Source organism: Neolamprologus multifasciatus, chromosome 18 (assembly GCF_963576455.1).
Source record: "Neolamprologus multifasciatus chromosome 18, fNeoMul1.2, whole genome shotgun sequence".
Taxonomy (NCBI): domain Eukaryota; kingdom Metazoa; phylum Chordata; class Actinopteri; order Cichliformes; family Cichlidae; genus Neolamprologus; species Neolamprologus multifasciatus.
Window position 1 is genome coordinate 5,217,386 of NC_140456.1, and position 19,179 is coordinate 5,236,564.

Consider the following 19,179-nt stretch of genomic DNA (forward strand, 5'->3'; position numbering starts at 1 on the left):
GAATAAGAACTTAGACATAAATTAGCCTTATGAATAAATAAAATGTGAAAATATCAGTTTGTTATATTAATTACATTTATTGAATTAAATAAAGATTAACCCTTATTTTTAAAAAAGACATGCTACTGAATACATGGACTGTAGATAAAAGATGGAGGTGACCTTTTACTAGAGTTATTAGTTTGGAATTTTCTAGTTTTTATTTTTTTATTCCATTTTGACTTTTTAAGGTCAGTTTAGTGTCAGTTAGTCTCCAGAGTGAATTTTCTTCTTTCAGTTTAGTTTTTATTAGTTTCAGTTACTTTTACGCTTTTAAATTATTGTTATATGGAAGCCAAATGTCAGAGGGAACATTTATGAAAATCAGTAGAGATATCACTAAAAATAAAGATTTACGCCCTATTTTTAGTTTAGTTTTCCAAGTTCAAAGTCTTGAAATGTTTTATTTTTATCTCAGTTTGGGTTTAGATTAGATTAAAATTTAGTTTTTTGGGGTTTTTTTTGCTAAGCAAGCATTGCTAGCATGCTGCATCCATAAATACAGCTCAACCTTTATTTAATTTAATGTATCTTTTATTCATTAAATAAGATCAAACTAATTTTTTGGGGGAACTTTTTATTTAGTAATTTTTGTGGCAATAACGAAAAAAAACAAGCAACATATTAACATTCTCTGACATAAGACCATTTAAGAGAGAGAGGGGAAAAAAAACAGACCAAGATTAATATAATGATATGTCGTAGGGGAGATTTATAGCTTTATATTGTCTGGCCACACATCCATCTCTGGTGGAAGATCTCCACCTTCAGTTGCAGGCTTGCTGTCATTCTTTCAATTCAATTCAATTTTATTTATATAGCGCCAAATCACAACAAAAGTCGCCTCAAGGCGCTTCATTGTATGAACTCTTTTCAGTCTGTTTCCATTGAGTTATGGATGGTGAGTTTGTTTCCATTTCACAGTTATCATTTTCTTAGCTATCAGAATATATTTTTCATCTTTGGTATACCTCTCTCTAGGTATAACTCCCAAGAGAAATATGGTGGGGTTCAGTGCAGTATTTACTTGTAGGATTTTCTCTATTTCTTCTTTGATTCTTATCCAGAAACCTTGAATTATTGGACAGTCCCAAAAGATGTGAATCGTCTCCTATTCCCCCATATTTTCTCCAACATAGTTCTGCATTGGGTTCCTTACAATATGAAGAGATAACAAGAGGTGTATTAAATTTCCAGTCAAACTCTCCATAATTGACTACTTATTCCCTTGTGACAAGTTTTACACGTCTCTTCCCATACATTATCAGTGATAATATTTAGTTCTTGTTCCCATTTCTCTTTAATATGGCCTGTATTTTAAGATCAAACTAATTTTAATATTAGATAAAAAATAACCCAAGTAAAAAAGTGTTTTATAAATGATGATTTCGTTAGAAATCCAGAAATCACTCAAACAGAACCTGTCTGTCAAAGTGAAGCAGGCTAAAAGCTCAGAAAAACAAACATCACGCCACGATGTAAAGACGCTCAAGAAAACTTATGAGAAAAATAACAAAGTTATTGGCATCTATGAGTCTGCAGATGTTTGTAAGGCCTTGGGGCTCCAGTGAACAACGGAGAGGTGAACTTTCCAAGAAGCTACCAGTGACTCATCCAGGTCACAAAAGAACCCAGAATAACATCTAAAGAACTGCAAACCAAAGAAATCTAACATATAAGAAATGTATAAAACCACATGTGCTCAATGGGTTGTTTTTAGTTGTCATTCTTCTGTGTTTCAATTCCCGTTAATAACTATTCCCGTTAAGATAAACTAGCTGGAGGGAACGCGGCAGATAAACGACTGCAGACAGAAAAAGAAACACAAAGCAGCAGTTTCTGTAATTCTCTTTTATTAATTTTTTTCTTCACATTTTTACTGACAGAAGTCAAGTAACCAAGGCATCTGTAAACAGTGCATCCACAAATCTACATGTTGCCTCTCATCAGTGCGATCGTTCAGTCATTCAAAAACACTGTTTGGAAATAAATACAATACTGATTGTTTTTTTTCTTTAAAAAAAGAAGAAGAAGAAGAAGAAGAAGGTAAAACCTACATCTGCCTGAAGGAGCTCGTAAAGATTCAGTCTTTGTCTGTAGTCACAGTCTGGAAATGATGCCACATATGAAGCAACACACGGAGGTAAACGACTCGATGTGGTAAAATCCTGAAGCCGGAGGATGAAATACTGACACCACCTGCACGGCTGGTTATGTGCAGCTAAAATGAGAAGTGAGAATTTCTGGACCTTTGAACCCCTTAAAAAGCTTTCAGCTTCATTATAAAAATTATAGTATATCCATCAGTGCATCAGGTGGTCCAGGTGTGTGATTAGGAGGCTTCCTGTGTGCCTCATTACAAGGTTTATTAAGCTGTACGACACCCAGAAAGCCACAAACTTCCTCCTGCACCGTTGCACCACTGTCCAAAAACAACTGAAATGTTCCTTTATTACCATGAACACAGACCCACTCCCACATGCATCACTGTGCTGCCCCTAAAGTAACAAAGGTTGACTAATCCGCCATGAAAAATAGTCCCCAATAAACGCACCTTTTCCTCCCGTCAAACAAAAACTTCCCATTTTCTTTTTGTGTGGTATCAAAAATGAAAAAAAAGCCAGCCATCAAGAAATACTGGTGTCAGCAGTTCATCCCCCCCAGTGTCGTTTGAGACGTGAAACAGCGCCGCCTGCAGCTAAACCGCAGCGCTGCACGGACAAACTGAAACAGCAGATGTTCTGGTTGTTAAACGTTAAACGGATGGACGAGCATCTCTAACACGACACAGACGGACACGGGTGAGATTTGTATTAGTTGTTCTCGCTGTACATGAAAATGGAATGATGTGCTGAAATTTGATTCTACTCTACTTTCTCTACTGAAATCGTGCGTCAAGTTTTCCTTCCATTTACTGAGAAGTGGTGCGATTTTTTTTTGTCCCAACGACGTTTCTTGTGTGTGATTATTGTCCACCTGTCCTTAATTTTATCACCTCAAAAGTCACTCTAACATTACAGAAACAGACATGAGCTCTAACCTGTTCAACCATGATAATCACTTTAATTAAAACAAGAATCTTTTTTAAAATCACTGAACCCTTAAAGCTCACCAGTCACCAGTCATCAGCTCCAGCATGCGCCTCATCTTGAAATATTTTAGCTTGAATTTGAATTTTTTTATCCTATTGCTGCACAAGATGCACCGCGACTCTGAGGGGAACAAAATAGGAAGCACGTGTAAAACAATAATAATAATAATAATAATAATAATGCAGTAACTGTAAACAAAAACAAGGGTCGACTGATCGATTGTTTGTTGGCTGTTATGAGTTTCATGATAACCATGTATCGACGATTACAATGAAGTGACAATACTGTGTCAATAATGCACGTGTAACATAAACTTATGAGTAACTGTTCTCTTTTTACAGGTATGCCTAGACTTGCTCAAACCTTTGAGTTTAACTATTTTGAATTTTAAATTCTTTAAATCTAACCAAGGAAAAAGGGCAGATTAGGTTGGGTAAAAAAATGAACGTTTAGGCACACAACGATGTGTGCCGCTGGTCAAGTTTCTGGGCTGCTTTTCCTCATAACAGCCATCACTCAAGATTTTCTCCATTTAAAGCAATGCATCGTCAGGGACTGTAAACATCGAGTCCTTTTACTGAATCTCTGATGAATGCATAAAAATACAGCCCGAGTCGACCTGTTCGTATCTGTCTGAAGTCTTACTGCTTAAATAGCTGCTTTTGTTACGTTTTTATTAGTTTGGTGAAAGAGGTTAACCGCCAGAAAATGTTTTAAAAATTGTCCTTCACCTGCTGGAGCTGAAACCGTGCAGCAAATGAAACCGGTGGCTTTAAATGAGTGTAAACCTTCTGGGGTTCAGGAGTGATGGTCAGGCATCTCATTTTGAAGTCTGCTCAGTTTAAATATCAGAGCTGCTTTTATCTGAGGTGTCAAAAGTAAAAACACCGGGACAAAATGAGGCACCAACCGTGCTGTCGACACACAAAAATACTGTTTAGGTTCTTGTTCTGTCTCGCATGTAACATGTATTGATCGTGTTTCTTTTCGGTTGGTTTGGGACATGATGTGCGTGTCGGACGGCTGGTGCATATCTGCCCAGCAGGTGTCCTCACAGGACAGCGATCGATGAAACTGCGCGTGTACAGTAAGAGCACACGTAGCATCGGACCTCCGCGTGCATCGCACCTCGACATCCAAACACAGTGTTTTTGTGAGGTTTGAGTTTTCAGAGGGAAAAACAAACACAGATGTGTAACGAGCTGTAAACAGAGAGGAAAGAAGCTCTGACACTGATCTAAATTTATATTTCTGTTCTTAAAGCTCAGAAATGCCCTCACCGTTTCTAGACTGAGGAGAAACGTTTTGGCCTGCAGCCACAGTGGAAGCAAATCCTCATCAAACTGTTTATATACAAAACACAAACATGGATGGTGGCACAGGTTCAAAAATATTTCCGTTGTAAATGTAATCTCTGGATTTAAAAGAATCCAAAAAATTTGGAGCAAAATTATTTTATAAGTTTGTCCCATCACTGTGCGCACTGACAGTGTCCGACAAATGTTATTAATTGACTTTTACTAATACTATTCATTTATTGATTTATTGCAAAACTATTAAAACATTTTAGGAATTAAACTTGTTACTTTTTGAACTTTCATCACTGTTAAGTATCACTTCAGTTCCACAGTTTGTTTAGTGTAAAGTAGAATTAAAAACATAAAAGTGATGGTGTTTATTTGCTTCCACTGGGCTGCTAAATCAAAAATTTAACTACTTTAACCACTAACTCATTTTAAAACAAGCTTTAAATATGGCTTTAAAATCAAAACAAACAAGAAAAAAAAAGGTCTAAATTTTCTGTTATTGGGTTGTGGTTTTTTTTCAGATTGGTCATTTTTACTTATTTTTGTTGAGATAATATTTGTTTCCAAATACGGTGACTGCTTGCTTTTCAGTGCATTTAGTAGCAGTTGTGCAACTTTTCCTTCACAGAACACGTCTACCAAAACCTCTGCTTCTTCTTTGTGTAAGAGCTCAGTGAATACTCTCCTTTTGAGTTTAATATTATATTTTTTAAATGCCATAATAAATGGAGCAAAATTTATTCTGACCTTTAACGACTAAATCTGTTACACCAAACTGCCAAAAGAAAAAAACAACGTCTGAGGTCCAAACTGGTGCTTCACGTCTTTTAAAGTCGAGCTGTTATCCTTACTTGCCATTAAATGTCTGCTGTTTTAATGGTGAATATTTAAGTGAGTGAGCTGGGAAGTCCCTACTATTGTAATCTCAGGCAACACCACTCTGGGTGTGACACCAAAGCCCCTCCCCCTCCTGCTCAAACCTACTGTTTGTGAGGGGCAGCCAACCAGAAGAAAGCAGGTTTAAAGCAGTGGTACTTTTTTTTTCTATGCTCTTGCATTGACTCTAGATCAAAACCCTACGTTTGTTGTTAGTAATTGATAAAATGGTTTAGTGACAGGTGAAAACAGGATCAGGCCTGAAAATGTTTAAGAACCACTGGTGTAAAATATTAAAAGAGCTTGTTTGGGACAGTGGACGAATTGAGGGGCTGAACAAAGGCCTGTATGAGTTAAAAGAGGATTATTTTAAACTGTGAATCATGCAAAGCTACTCTAGTCGAGTCCGAGAGTAAAACAGTAGAGCTGGAATGAGCCTAATTGGACACATTTGATAGGTTGAGCGTTTCGGTTTTTCATATTGCTAAAAACATGTTTGGGTTTTGGGGTTGAACAAAAAAATTTGAGCTCAGAAAAACTGTTGATTTACATTGTTTGACTTTTTTTTTCGATCAAAGAAAACGATCATTAGCTGCACTCCATCAGGAATTTGACCTTTTCTCGACTTTCTCAATAAACTACTGAATCAATCTGCAAACTGATGCCTTATTTTCTTATTTTTTCCTCACTTGGCTGCGACTTACACCTATCAAACGCAACGCACATCACATTCTGGCAGACGAGCAGGTCATTACCCATAATACACCAGGACTACTGTTTCATATTAAACCAACAAGCTGCGTTCATACAGTTTCCATCTGCAGACGCCGCTTTCATTTCTGGAGCAGACAAAGGGAACAGATGACTACACTATGACCTCTACGTGATGGTCGAGTACTCGCCATCCTACGTGTTGAGTACAAATGTTAGAGTTGCTGTTAGTAAAGTGGACGGAAGTCACTGAGCCTGAAATGCAGTCCGTTTCTTTCCTCGTTCTTCCAGTTGTTTATTCGGAGAATCCGCCGCTGGCTCGCTGGGAATGTGGTCAGGAGGAAAATGCCGATCCTCTTTTTTTTTCTTTTCTTCTCCCCAGGTTAAGCTGCTTATCACAGGGTGCCAGTCGGAGGCCCGGATGTATGGATGCATTGTATGGAGCTGGAAAAAGCCAAAACAATCCGACTTTCAGCAGTAATACTGCGTGTCATTGTGTCAGGGGAGCAACAAAAGGCCTTGCATCGGAGAGGAAGGCATTCTGTGCATGCCAAGCTGCTTAGCCCAGTGACCTGTTGGGTTTTTTCTTTAAAAAAAAAGATTTAAAAAAAAGGACGCTGTTTTTCACATAGCACCATGCCATCGGTTTCCAGTTCTTTAACGGTTGTGTATCACATTTCCAAAGGTTTTTCTTTTCTTTTTTTTTCCAGTGAAAGCACTGATACGAGAACAAAAATGGCTCCAAAGAAAATCGCAAATGAGGATGAAGCACGTGGACGTGAGGCGACGGTGAAGCTGAAGGGAGAGGTTAGCGAAGCTGAGGTATCTGTTCAGGTGACTCCTACAAGGTGAGCAGTCTGTGTGTGACGGGCTTCCAGTGTGTTTTGTACTATTAATGTGAGGATCGTGGTGACAGAAGGCACACGTTGCCAAGGTGGAGGGGTGGAGGTGGGGGCTTGTGAGCGATGAACTGTCTTCCATGAACCGAGCAGAGATCTCCACCTGGTCTGGACAAAGTGGAGGTCCACCTGAAGGTTTTCGGTCCACCAGTGTTTCACCAGCTAATCAGAGATTTGAGATGCGAGCAGGACATCCGTGTTATGACTGGTGTTCCTGACAGCGGCTAAAAACCCAGCTGACTGGATTTCAGAAGAAACAAGATGTCAGTGGAAGAGACCTGCCTCGTCGCCTGGCCCCGATCTGGAGCTCAGACTCGGACTGAGACGTGTTCCAGTGATTGGGCAGGTGCGGGGTTGGGCGCCGCTGCGGGTGAAGGTGCAGCCGTGGCTGCCGGAGGAGGAGTTATTGCTTTCAGCTCCTGGCCGGGGCAGCTCTGGGTGCTAACGCCGCGGTTCAGGGTGCCGGCGCGCAGCGGTGCATTAGCGGGCAGAGCGTTGGGGTCGGTTCGAGGGATGTTTACGGGACAGGATCGGGTGCGGGCGTGGCCCTTGTGGCCGCCGGGGTGGCAGACGAGGCTGCCCACGGTGTCGACGGGCGACAGGTGGCGCTTGAGCCAGCGCTCTACCCGCTCCTCTTTGTACTTAATGGAGTACCAGGTGAGGAAGATGAAGAGGAAGCCAAGGAACTTGAGGCTCGCAGCGAGGCCGAAGTACACGAAGCGCAAAGAGGTGACGTCGTACTCCCAGCAGGAGCCGTGGACGCCGCAGTCCTGCTGCCACAACATGCAGGTGGTGTCGATGACGGCCCCGAAATAAATGGGAGTCGGGATGTAGGCTGAGTAAAAAGAGAGAAGAAGAAGAAATCAGGCGGGGGAAAGAACGAGAGACAGAAAAGGAGATGGAAAGAGCAGAAAGAAAGAAAAAAACGATGACATGGAAGAGAAAACAGGGAAAGAAGAGGTCAAAGGAGGTAAAAAAAACAAACTAAACAAAAAAAACAGAACAGACGTGAGCTCAGCTTTCTCAGTGAGCTGAGACGCCAATAAAGCTGCAGGAGCTGCTGTGAGAAACTGCAGCACAAGATGAGAAGTGCCATCCTGGATTTCATAAATTTCATAATCCTCCTCACCTGATTAACCCCAAACACCTCAGAGTTTCTAACTGTCCAAATAATTTACACTGACAGCAGCTCCCCGAACATGCATCAAATATAATTCACCTCCTTTGAATCCTCCTTATTCAGGATAACCGCCACTTTTTAAAAATCTGTAAAACATCTCGTCAGTCAGGAGGCACCGAGTGTTTACAAGCAGCTCCACATCGAGCTCCACAAATAACACTGCTGATATTCTGCTTTTCTATTTAATGTCATGGCAAAATAAAACAAGACGAGCAGCTCTGTGCTTTCCGGTTCTACTCACCGAGAGTCCTGAGGAGGACAAACTGCATTCCCAGAGCGAACGGCCGCTCCTGCTCCGCTACAGACCTGCAACACACAGACAGGAGACTGAGGAAGGCAGAAACAGAGGATGATAGAACCAAATAAAGCAACTGCCTAAGCTAATGTTAAATATTACAGTTGAATTGCTAAAATTAAGTGTTTGTTCAGTGATAACAACACACAACTCTGTGTTTCCGTGAATGTAGCTTTATTTCCGAGCATCGTGCCTGCATCTAAAACATTTCTGCGACCACACACAGGAGTAGAAATGGAAATTTGGTTGAGGTAGTCAAACTTCACAACTCGAATAAATATTCACCATCCATGCCTGTTGTGCAACCTCTTGGTCTGTAATATGCAATAAAATCCCCCAAAGAAACGAAAAGCTTCACTGAATATTTATGAAAAATAAAACAGTTAATTCTTAAAAACAAAAAGCAAAAGTAAAAATGAACCAAATGGATGGGAATTGATCTGTGGACTTGGCTAAGAGTGTTTTCACCACAGACGGCACATAACCATGTTTATGTTTACAGCTTTTTTCAAGCATTAGCCAAATTACCTTTAATCTTAGTGGATTACAGGGACATTAAAAGGGCGGGGATTCACCCGTCGACTCTGATAAAACTCTTTAAAGTTTGCTGACTCTGCACACAGACGTCACCATGTTTGGATGAGAGCAGGAGAAGTTTGTTATCAGATAAAGATAACAAGACTGATGCCGGCAGACTTGATCATCTTAGACGTGATTCAGCAACAATTCTGCTCATTCACAACAAATATCTGTGTTTTTGGCTCTTTTTTTTTTATTATGTTCATCTTACTTGACTGTCCTACTGCGTGAATCCAAATCTACTTAACAAAGACCCACTTATCCATTTTTAAATCGAAAATGGCTCCATGCCTGAAACCTTTAATGATGTTAACATTTTTATTTGTCGAATGTTCAGAAATATCTATCAAATACATACATTTCCATCAGACAAATTAGTTACACAGTCATTATTTTTACTGTATGTGGTGATCACATTTAAAAGGTGCAAAGACTTTGTAGGAATTGAGTTGATAATGTTTGGAAATCACAGTTTGATAGTACTGCCACTTGGATGAAAGAAGAAATGTTCACGTTCAAATTCATCGTCACATCATCAGTCTAATAAGAGATGCCCAGACCTCTCCAGCTGATCTGGGAAGGATACTGAGGCATTCCTCCAGCTTCCAGTTTCCAGCTTCCAGTTTGGATTCAGGAGACAGACACTATCTCTACTTTTAAGATTAGGCTTCAAACTTTCCTTTTTGCTAAAGCATATAGTTAGGGCTGGACCAGGTGACCCTGAATCCTCCCTTAGTTATGCTGCAATAGACGTAGGCTGCCGGGGGATTCCCATGATGCATTGAGTTTTTCCTTTCCAGTCACCTTTCTCACTCACTATGTGTTAACAGACCTCTCTGTATTGAATTATATCTGTTATTAATCTCTGTCTCTCTTCCACAGCATGTCTTTTATCCTGTCTTCCTTCTCTCACCCCAACCGGTTGCAGCAGATGGCCCCGCCCCTCCCTGAGCCTGGTTCTGCCGGAGGTTTCTTCCTGTTAAAAGGGAGTTTTTCCTTCCCACTGTCGCTAAAGTGCTGCTCATAGGGGGTCATATGATTGTTGGGTTTTTCTCTGTATCTATGAAGCGCCTTGAGGCGACTTTTGTTGTGATTTGGCGCTATATAAATAAAATTGAATTGAAATTCCCAAGCCAGCACTATCCCAGTACTATCCCAGCACTATCCCAGGGGTCTTCTCCCAATGGGAAATGCCCAAAACACCTCACCTAGGAGGCGCTCGTGAGGCATCCTGTTCATATGCCTAAACCATCTCAACTGGCTCCTTGCAGGCCAATAAGGTAAGAGAAGGAATATAGATCAATCAGTGAGTCAACAGTGTCGCCTTTACTCTCACAGTTTGTCTCCAGTCAGTTAAGTTTCTTCAACTTTTCAAGCACTTTTGAATATTTTTGAAAACTCATTTCCTACAAAACAGAAAATTGTTTCTTTTTTTCCTCAGAAAGGTGATAAGAACACCTGGTCTGCAGAGAGGCTGTTACTTAAAAACGACTTTTAGTTGGAACAAAACATCCACATCCCATCCTCCTCACAGTGAGTGATTCATAAAGGCGTACCTGAGGGTGACGATGATGGCGGAGGGCTGAGCGCAGGCAGTGATGAGCGTGACGATGAAGAGAAAGATGAGGAAGGGGATGAGCGTATTGCAGGTGCGGTCGCACTTCCCCGACACGGCGTAGCCGTTCTCGTTCAGGTAGGTCTTGACGATGACGAGCTGCAGCTGGTTGCTGCCCTGACTGCCGGTCGACGGCGTGATGACCTGCCGGCTCTGAACGCAGGCGCAGTCGGAGTAGTTTCGGATCTGGAGGGCAAATCAAGATACGTATGGAAGTTTAGATACATGGTTCACAATGTTAATACTTTAGACATTAATGCAACTGCTAAAAACAAGTAAAAGCCATGAAGCAGATGAATTAAATGAGACCAATAACAGGAGTGTCCCTCAAACCACTGCTGCTCATATGGCAGTCTAACAGTGGGCGAGTCAACTGCACCCTGAAGATTTGCACTGGTGTATTTTTAATGTCTTTAGCACTGGAAAAATAAAGGCCTTTTATTACTTTCAAACCTATCCAAGTGCCTCCGTCTAATAATGACGAGATGGCCTACAGAGGGCAGATCCAGCATCTGCTGACTCAAACAAAAACCTCGATCTTAATGTTATAGAAAGTCCAAAAAAGGTAGACAGAGCCCATCTACAGCAGGGTAAAGCTGAGAACATAACGAGCTTTCAGTTCCTTGGTGTCTACGCCTCTGGGGACCTGACATGGTCTCTATATACTTCCTGATAAGCAACAACAATGCCTCCACTGCCTGAGGAGATTGAAAAGGCTCCATCTGGACAGCTTCTACCACTGCACGGTAACATCTTGCACAACAGCTTGGTACGATCACTGCACCTGCAGCGGTGAGTGAAACCAACAGAGCGTCCTGTTGGCACCCGCTACGTGCCGTTAAAGACTGCTACCTGAAACGCTTTACCTTGCATGCGTGTAACATGAACTATGACCCCACTCCCCCTTTCAACATTGATCCCCCACCGAGTGTGAAACAGTACCAGTGTCTCGCACTGTAAGGCTCAGGAACAGATTTTTTTGTTCCCGGACTGTAAATCTGTCTCTCCGATCATGTGCAACATAAGCACTGAACTCACAGTCACACACTGTAACACACATAATCACTGGATCAGAACCTGCCTCACTCTGACACTTTATCAGTAACAACAGATTACCTATAAATCACTAATCTGCTATTTTATTTTCTTTATATTAATCTATATGATTTTTTTTATTTTTATTATTTATTTTATCCTCTTTTATATTATTTTATGTTTTTGCTTTTCTTTTTTTTTTTTTCCCCTTTATTTATAAAGTTTTGCACATGTAATTTGACATATCAGGCCCAATACAGCAAGTACCAACCGATATAAAGACATATCAAAACAAATTAGGCCATTAAGATTCGGATGATAACAATAAAACAGAAAAAAGAAAGAAGAAAAAAAAAAAAAGGAAAAAAGGAAGAAAAAAAAAAAGAACAACAACCCCCGCACAGAAAACAACAAACAAACAAACAAACAAAATAATAATAATAAAAAAAAAAAAATCAACTCCCTCCCTAGTCTGTTGTAAGTGTTTTCAATGAGTTAAAGTAAATGATAAAAGGCTGCCACATCTGTGAGAACTTATTAACATTTCCTCTGAGTCTAAATTTTATTTTCTCCATTTTTAAAAAGAACATAACATCTTCCAGCCAACGTGATCGGGCTGGAGGGTGAGGAGCTTTCCAAGACAGCAAAATTCGACGCCGTGCCAGCAGTGAAGTGAAAGCGATATTATCCAGTTGCTTACGACTAAGGTTCAGGGTGGCGGCCTCAGAAACACCAAAAATGGCAACTAATGGACATGGTTTGAGAGTAACGCTGAAAACATGAGAGAGCACTTCAGAGTAAAAAGTCCAGTATAATTGAAGTGACGGGCAGGCAAAAAAAACATACGACTTAAATCACAGGGGGAGGTGTTGCATCTGTTGCACAGGTCATGTTTTTGCTTTTCTATTATGTTACTGTGTCGTGTCATTACTGTGTTGTGTTGCGCTGCACCTACATATTAATACTGCATATATCATTGTGTTGGCTTTGCTTGTATAATAACAACAAAATGAATTAAACAGAACTTTTTGGTAACATTTTGCTTTTTTTGCCAAAATTATTAAAATCTTCTGGTTTTTGGCCTTGAAATCACACATATACAACGCCAGGATAGTGTCCAGGTTACTGCTACCCCGTAGTGTTTACAAGTTCAAACAAGTTAAACTGAAGATCTTTTAAAAACTAAACTAAAACCTTCTTCCATCTCACTTCGAAATAATTTATAAAGTAACAGTTAAGTTCAAGAACACTGTCTAAATGCACTTATTAATTTGAAAAGAACAGAAACATAGAAATATACCAAATTAGAACCTGTTTCTAATTTAAAAAAGAAGCTGAATGGTTTAAAGAAGCTAACCCAGCAAACATCATGACTGTTTGAGAACATCACCAAACTCATGATCCATCACAGTTCAGAGGTTGTTGCCAGTAAAAATGACATACGTGACCTTTAGTTTGTGCTAGTTTGATTACATTTGGACCAATGCTGTAGGTGGAGTAGCAATTCTGCTATGAGCTTATTGATCCTTTAATTTAATTCAGTTTTATTTATGTAAAGCTAAATCACAACAAGACGCTTTCTATTTTAAGGTAAATTGCTAAAATAATACAGAAAAAAAAAATCCCAGTTAACATGAGCGAGCACTTGGTGACAGTGGGAAGGAAAAACTCCCTTTTAACAGGAAGTATTCTCCAGGAGGAACCAGGCTCAGGGGCCTGCCTGTGGATGAGAGGACAGAGCTGCGTGAGCTGAAAATAGCAACAGTCAAGCTGAGAAAACATCGTGCCGTGGGCAGAAAATAGTGAAACAAAACATTTAAAATACATCTTAGACTGAATTTAAGATGTTTTAGTGTCGACATTTAAAAAAAAGAAGAAAAAAAGACACAGGAATCGAGGCCTCTTACCCCGGTGCTGTCGTTGGCCACGCTGCCACAGCCAGCTAGGCAGGGGTTAAAATATGTGATGCCATCAGAGCCGCAGACCGGAGCGTACTCGTGGATTTTACAGCCGCAGTTCACATTACAGCCTCCGGTCAGGTTCCTCTGCGTCATAGTGAGTGTAGGTCTGAAGGGAGAAAACACAACCTTTTTAATTAGACAGTTATTTCCCTTTAAAGCTATTCCACTTCTGAGTAACACTGAAAACAAATTAATTCCAGCACTTAGTGGCATTAAGTCAAATTCAGTCTGTTAACAGGCGACATCATTACACTAAACACTGTGTAAAAGCTCATTTCTTGCTCGCAATGATCCGCATATTGACTGCTTGTCTAACACATTACTGATAAGCAGCATCAAAGTAAAGCTCAGGCTGATGGAAAAGTCATCACAGCTTTTAAATGAGCACTTTCGGTACATTTCTCCATTATTTTATTTAGTAATGATGACACTACGTGAGGAAAAAGTTACAAATCTTCTTCAGAGAAATCTGACAGATAAAGAAATTCACTCTCAGACGATTTGACGTGTTTGGGAAAAGCCAAAAAGAAAAACTAGAATTCTTAAGTTATGGGCAAAACAAGCTGTTTTCAGGTCACAGTGGCCTTGGTCCTAGACGTAGAAAAACGAATCATTTCTTCTGTCCTTCGTCCATGTAAAAGTTTGTGCCAAGCTGGAACGTCCTGATCTATTTTGTTCAGAACAACTTAAGGAGGGTTGGATGGACGAGGACGAGGAAAAGGAGACAGAAGGGAGGGAATCGAAAAGAATGAAACATGAAGAGTGGAGGGCGAAAGGGACATACAGACAGACTCACAGAGGGAAATCAAAAAAGACCAGAGGGACAAACGAGAGAGAAAACAGAGAGGGCACGCAGCCAAAGATCCTCTCTTCCAAGCTGTCCTTGGACATTTTCCACGGTTGCCATGTAATCGCTCTCAGGGACGCTTTGTGCAAAAGAAAACGCCTCCGTTCACTGGCTCGCTATCTGTTATCCTGCACTCATCCGAACATTCGCTTCCTCCCTGACACGAGCCACAGATGGGGTGATGAAAACTACCACCTACTCCGTCAGACCGGGAAATGATTAAACAGGAGAAAGGCCACGCTGCAGTCGGCAAACGGATGTCTGCGGTTTAAGGGAAAGAGTCACGATTCCAAGTTTGCATCTGGAAGGAGAAGCAAAAGAACGACACCAGGGGAGGTGCTGAAAAAAACAACTAAGGTTTTAGACTTAATACAAAAAAATCAAAAAGATAGCTGAATATCAAATATGTGTAAACTTTAAGGAACAAAATTGTATTTCTTCTTGTGATCTGATGGCGGTCAGGTTGATGAAACTGCAGACTTGAATGGAGCAGATCTGGCCAAAAACTTGTGCCGCCTCTAAACTAAAACATGACTAAAAATGAACTTCAGAACTGTGTGGGATGATTGCAGGGGAAAAGATGTATTATTATGGCTTCATATTAGAGCTGGGCGATATAAGATTTGTTCACATCACGATATGTTTTTTTCATTTCAGGGGATCACGATATATATCACGATATAAGCCAAATAACTATATTTGTAAGATTTAAATGTGCCGTTGCTCACAAGTAAAATGTGAAATAATCAGCAGCTTGTTTCGATTTAAATATTTATTTCCTATAATAAGTTCAACAGGGTAGATGTACTTAAGGAACATGACACTTTTTCAGATAAATAAAGGCAAATATTGCAAACTACACAAAAGGCAGCCGCTAAAGCGTTTAAGTTTCAAAATAGAACAAACAAAACTACTAAATTGTCAATTCCACTTAGAAACAAAATAATTCTAATTTTAATTCTAAAAATAAATCTTAGTTTGTTTTACAGAAGAACAGACAAAATTGACTAACTTTTGTCAATATTTTGATATTGACAAAAGTTAGTCAATTTTGTCTGTTGAACTAAAAGGAAACTCAATCTCTCCTTGTTGTATAGCTGAGCTTTTCAAACAGTTTTAACACTTACTTTAGTCTGACAAAAGCCGAATGACGAATTAGCGCTTCCAGTCAGAGATTGAGCATGCACCGCTTTATTGTATTTCCAGACTTGCTTTCGGCACAATTTACAGTGCGCTACTCTGTTTTTTGTCAGACTTGAAATAGCCGAAATACCTTCACACTACGGAACTTCTGTGGCTCTTCCGTTCGACAATCTCTCCGGCATTGGAACCATCATCTGTTTTCTCTTCGGTAACCTTCGGTCACGCTCTCGGCTGATTTTTCTCTAGTCGGCACACTCATTTCCTCCATTACCCGGGCGGCACGGCGGCTGGCTGCTTCCCAAACAAATACACACTTGTGCCGTACGTAACAAATCACGTGACGTGACGCTGTGGCTGTGATTGGTTCGGCTCTGCGCTAGTTAATTTGGATTGGCTGTTCTTTTTTTTTAAGAGGACAAGAGAGACGAGGCCTATCGCAATAGTTTAACTTTTCTATCGAGAAAAAGTTATTTCGCAATACATATCGTTATCGTTCTATCGCCCAGCTCTACTTCATATCAAAGATTTGAGTTTGTTCGGTTTACAGCAGCTATAACATTTTAAGAAAACTAGCCTGATATTTTATTCTGAAGGATAAAATCTCTTTTTTTCCTATTATGTTGTCAACAAATAAACCTGCTGCTAATTGTCTTCAGTAACCATCTAGCTGTTCAGCCATAAAATAGTTATAAAGCTGGAGGATATGCCCACCAAGGTTTCCTAGTAAAACAAAATAAAAATAAATAACAGGCAAGAAGTTATTCTGTTTCTCTGAATAAGAATAATGCTAAAAAATGCAGTACAGGAAATGAACAGATAATAACGCTGATAAACCAACACATTCCTGAGGTTCATGAGGTTTTTTTCTACCTTTTTTAATGGAAGAGTTTTGACTTTTTGTATGTCAGATAAAACAAGCTCTTTGAAAATGTCACCTGGAAAATCGTGAAGCCAATTTTTTCTGACATTTTCTAAATTTTCAAGATCAAACAAACAGACAAGTTTGGAGCAGACGTCACTGATACATCAGTCAGTGACAGGAAACAATTAGAAGAAAAGAAATAGGGGAAAACTTTCTGTTTCATGTGATTGTAGGTAACAAAAGTATTTTTGTGTCACAGGAAGTCAGTATTGAAATAGCTGCAGATGCCCTTTACAGTGAAAAGCAGAGGTTGATGGTTACAGTCTGTAATAAGTCACAAACTGGGCTGAATGAAGTCATTCAGAGAACATTTCACAATCAGCCAGCCCTCCAGGTTTGGTTGATCCTCTTTAAGACACATGAAGGCACCATTTCATTACAGTACCATGTCAGCAACATTAGCAAACAAGCAAACTAGACCATTTATAGCCTGCTTACAACACCAGCCACTGTCAGTGCAAGCAGCAGGGCCTATAATGATATTATAACCACGATTTACTTTTCAGTCTGGACACAGATTGAGTTAACGCTGCTTTCAATTTCAAGTGCAAAGTTGGAAGTATAACTGCTGAACTTTGTGTTCTATCAGTGAACGTGCTACAGCTGTATTATTAGACAAAAATAAAAATATATACACTGTGCTGTACTCAGGCACTGCACTGATGGCTGAATGGCTCCATCTTCAGAGCAAGACATCGCCCGTTTTTCCAAATCTGACCTATAACCTGTGAGGTACAAGGAAGGCAGCATGAGCCTTTGGATCACGTGACATCGCCATTGTTTTCTGGCAGAGGAAGTCTTAAACATCTGTTAGTCTTAAAGACGTTTCTAGGATCCACTCTGGTCCAAGTGACAAATGCTAGTGCCACCGACTATGCATGCATCCTTCAGTTGGACGTTACGTGAACCGTAACAGGAATGATGACCCGTGCAGGATGTCTGTGACTCTCCGTGTCTGTAACTAAGTTTAATGCCTGCCTTCACAGATCCAGAAAATCCATCGCCCACCTCTTGTACAGATGTACTTTTTGTCTTTGCCTCTAGCAACAGGCAGTACATCAGTCCTTTACACAAATAACAAACAAAACGCTGTAATAAATGTCCTGGACATGACTTCAAAGTGCAAGAATGCACGTTGCAAGAGCTTAGTCTGCTTGTAGGCTGGTGTTTGGATGTTTAGTTTTTCCGCCACACAGATAAACTTTGTCACAAAATGTCTTGTGTTGTTATCAGTGTGTTTTCACACTGCGCTGTTTAGTCTGTTTAAATCAAACTCTGGGTTGTTTTTTCCTCTCGGTGCAGTTCACAGATGCAGGTGTGAACACAGTCATCACTCTGGTGCTGATGAAAACATCCACAGAGACCCTTTGGAGGAGGTCTCAGTCTTGTCTTAACAAACTTCAGAGCAATTTGTTTATCATGTGAACGTGAGCCAAACACCTCCTGTACCTCCAAAAGTTGATTCTGTTCATCTGTTCGTTCCCACAAAACGCTACGTTCTATGGAGTTTGTTCTGTGTGAAAAGAAACCAAATCATGGGGAAAATCTACACGTTTACAAACTCATCGACTGATTTGGACCAAACCTTTGTATTATCCAGGTAGGGAGGATGCTGCCTCTCATGTTTTTGAGGCTCGAAGATGATGCTCATATGGTTCCAAAACAGGGCCGAGGTCAACATTACGCAAAGTTAGACACGAAATAAGGCTGAGAAAAGTGGCAGGAACAGATTACACGTGTTTAAACGACCAGATAAACTATTTGGCTGACTTCACTCTTTCAACTGCTTTCATTACTCAGTTTCTTTAACCCTCCTCCTCAGTCAGTCTGATTTTCTTTTACTTCTGTCTGTTTATTCTTAGCTTCGTCTTTGTCTCCTCCATCCTTTCAGTGTTTCTCTACATCCTCCACAACCACATCACTGCAGGAACAGCACACTCAGTGTAAAGATTCAATTCAGACATGAATGAAGTGGCATTGACGCCGAAGTGACGTCAGTCTTCCTCGTCAGCTGTGATGCAGCACAACCCACCACCTCCCTGGATTTCACTCGCCCAGCTTCTCCTTACCCGGTGGTGTAGGGGATGTTGATCCCTCCGAGGTTGATGCTCTCGCAGCCCACGATGAACAGCGTGGAGAAGCAGAGCAGGGACACGCCGCTGCAGATCATGGCCAGCTTGGCCGACTCGCGAGCGCCCAGCTTCAGCTTCTTAATGATGTAGCCGCCCAGGACGATCCCCACGCCGGCACTAGGTACAATAATCACACCTGAAGAGACAAAGACAAGCAAACAGAAATAATCAAATGTGGAAAAAAATCTTAGCCGTACCTCTCAGGATCAGCAGATTACAATAACTTGCAGCCACAGAAACGTTTACCTTCATACTATGAAAAGTTCATAATGAGGCAAATGGAGGTGGGGCCTCACAGCTTCATTGATACAGGAGATAACAAAGTAACAAAGACTCTTTTCTATTATGGGATTTTTCAAAGCTTCAAAACCAAAACGGCAGCAATTCAAGACAAAGAGGAACAGAAAAATGAACTGGGACTCTGTCTGTTGACCTGCTTTCTGATAATTCACTGGAGGAAAAAAGGGGTCGTATTATCATGTGGTACAGGTGGTTTTCTAAACGGTGGGAGACACTGACTGATATTTCCTCAAATGTGTTTCATTC

General features: G+C 40.5%; 1 protein-coding gene across 2 annotated transcripts in view; it reads right to left on the reverse strand.

Moving 5' to 3' along the window:
• Nucleotides 1-2,990: 2,990 nt before the first annotated feature.
• Nucleotides 2,991-19,179, reverse strand: part of LOC146497172 (solute carrier organic anion transporter family member 5A1-like) — a 59,246-nt gene continuing 43,057 nt past the window's right edge. For both annotated transcript variants that reach the window (XM_085140640.1, XM_085140641.1), the window contains exons 6-10: nt 18,571-18,769; nt 13,536-13,695; nt 10,535-10,779; nt 8,346-8,410; nt 2,991-7,759 (exon numbers count right to left, since the gene is read on the reverse strand). In XM_085140640.1, coding sequence (XP_084996766.1) covers nt 7,233-7,759; nt 8,346-8,410; nt 10,535-10,779; nt 13,536-13,695; nt 18,571-18,769 — 1,196 coding nt within the window. In that variant the 3' untranslated portion in view covers nt 2,991-7,232. The remainder of the gene's footprint in view (nt 7,760-8,345; nt 8,411-10,534; nt 10,780-13,535; nt 13,696-18,570; nt 18,770-19,179) is intronic.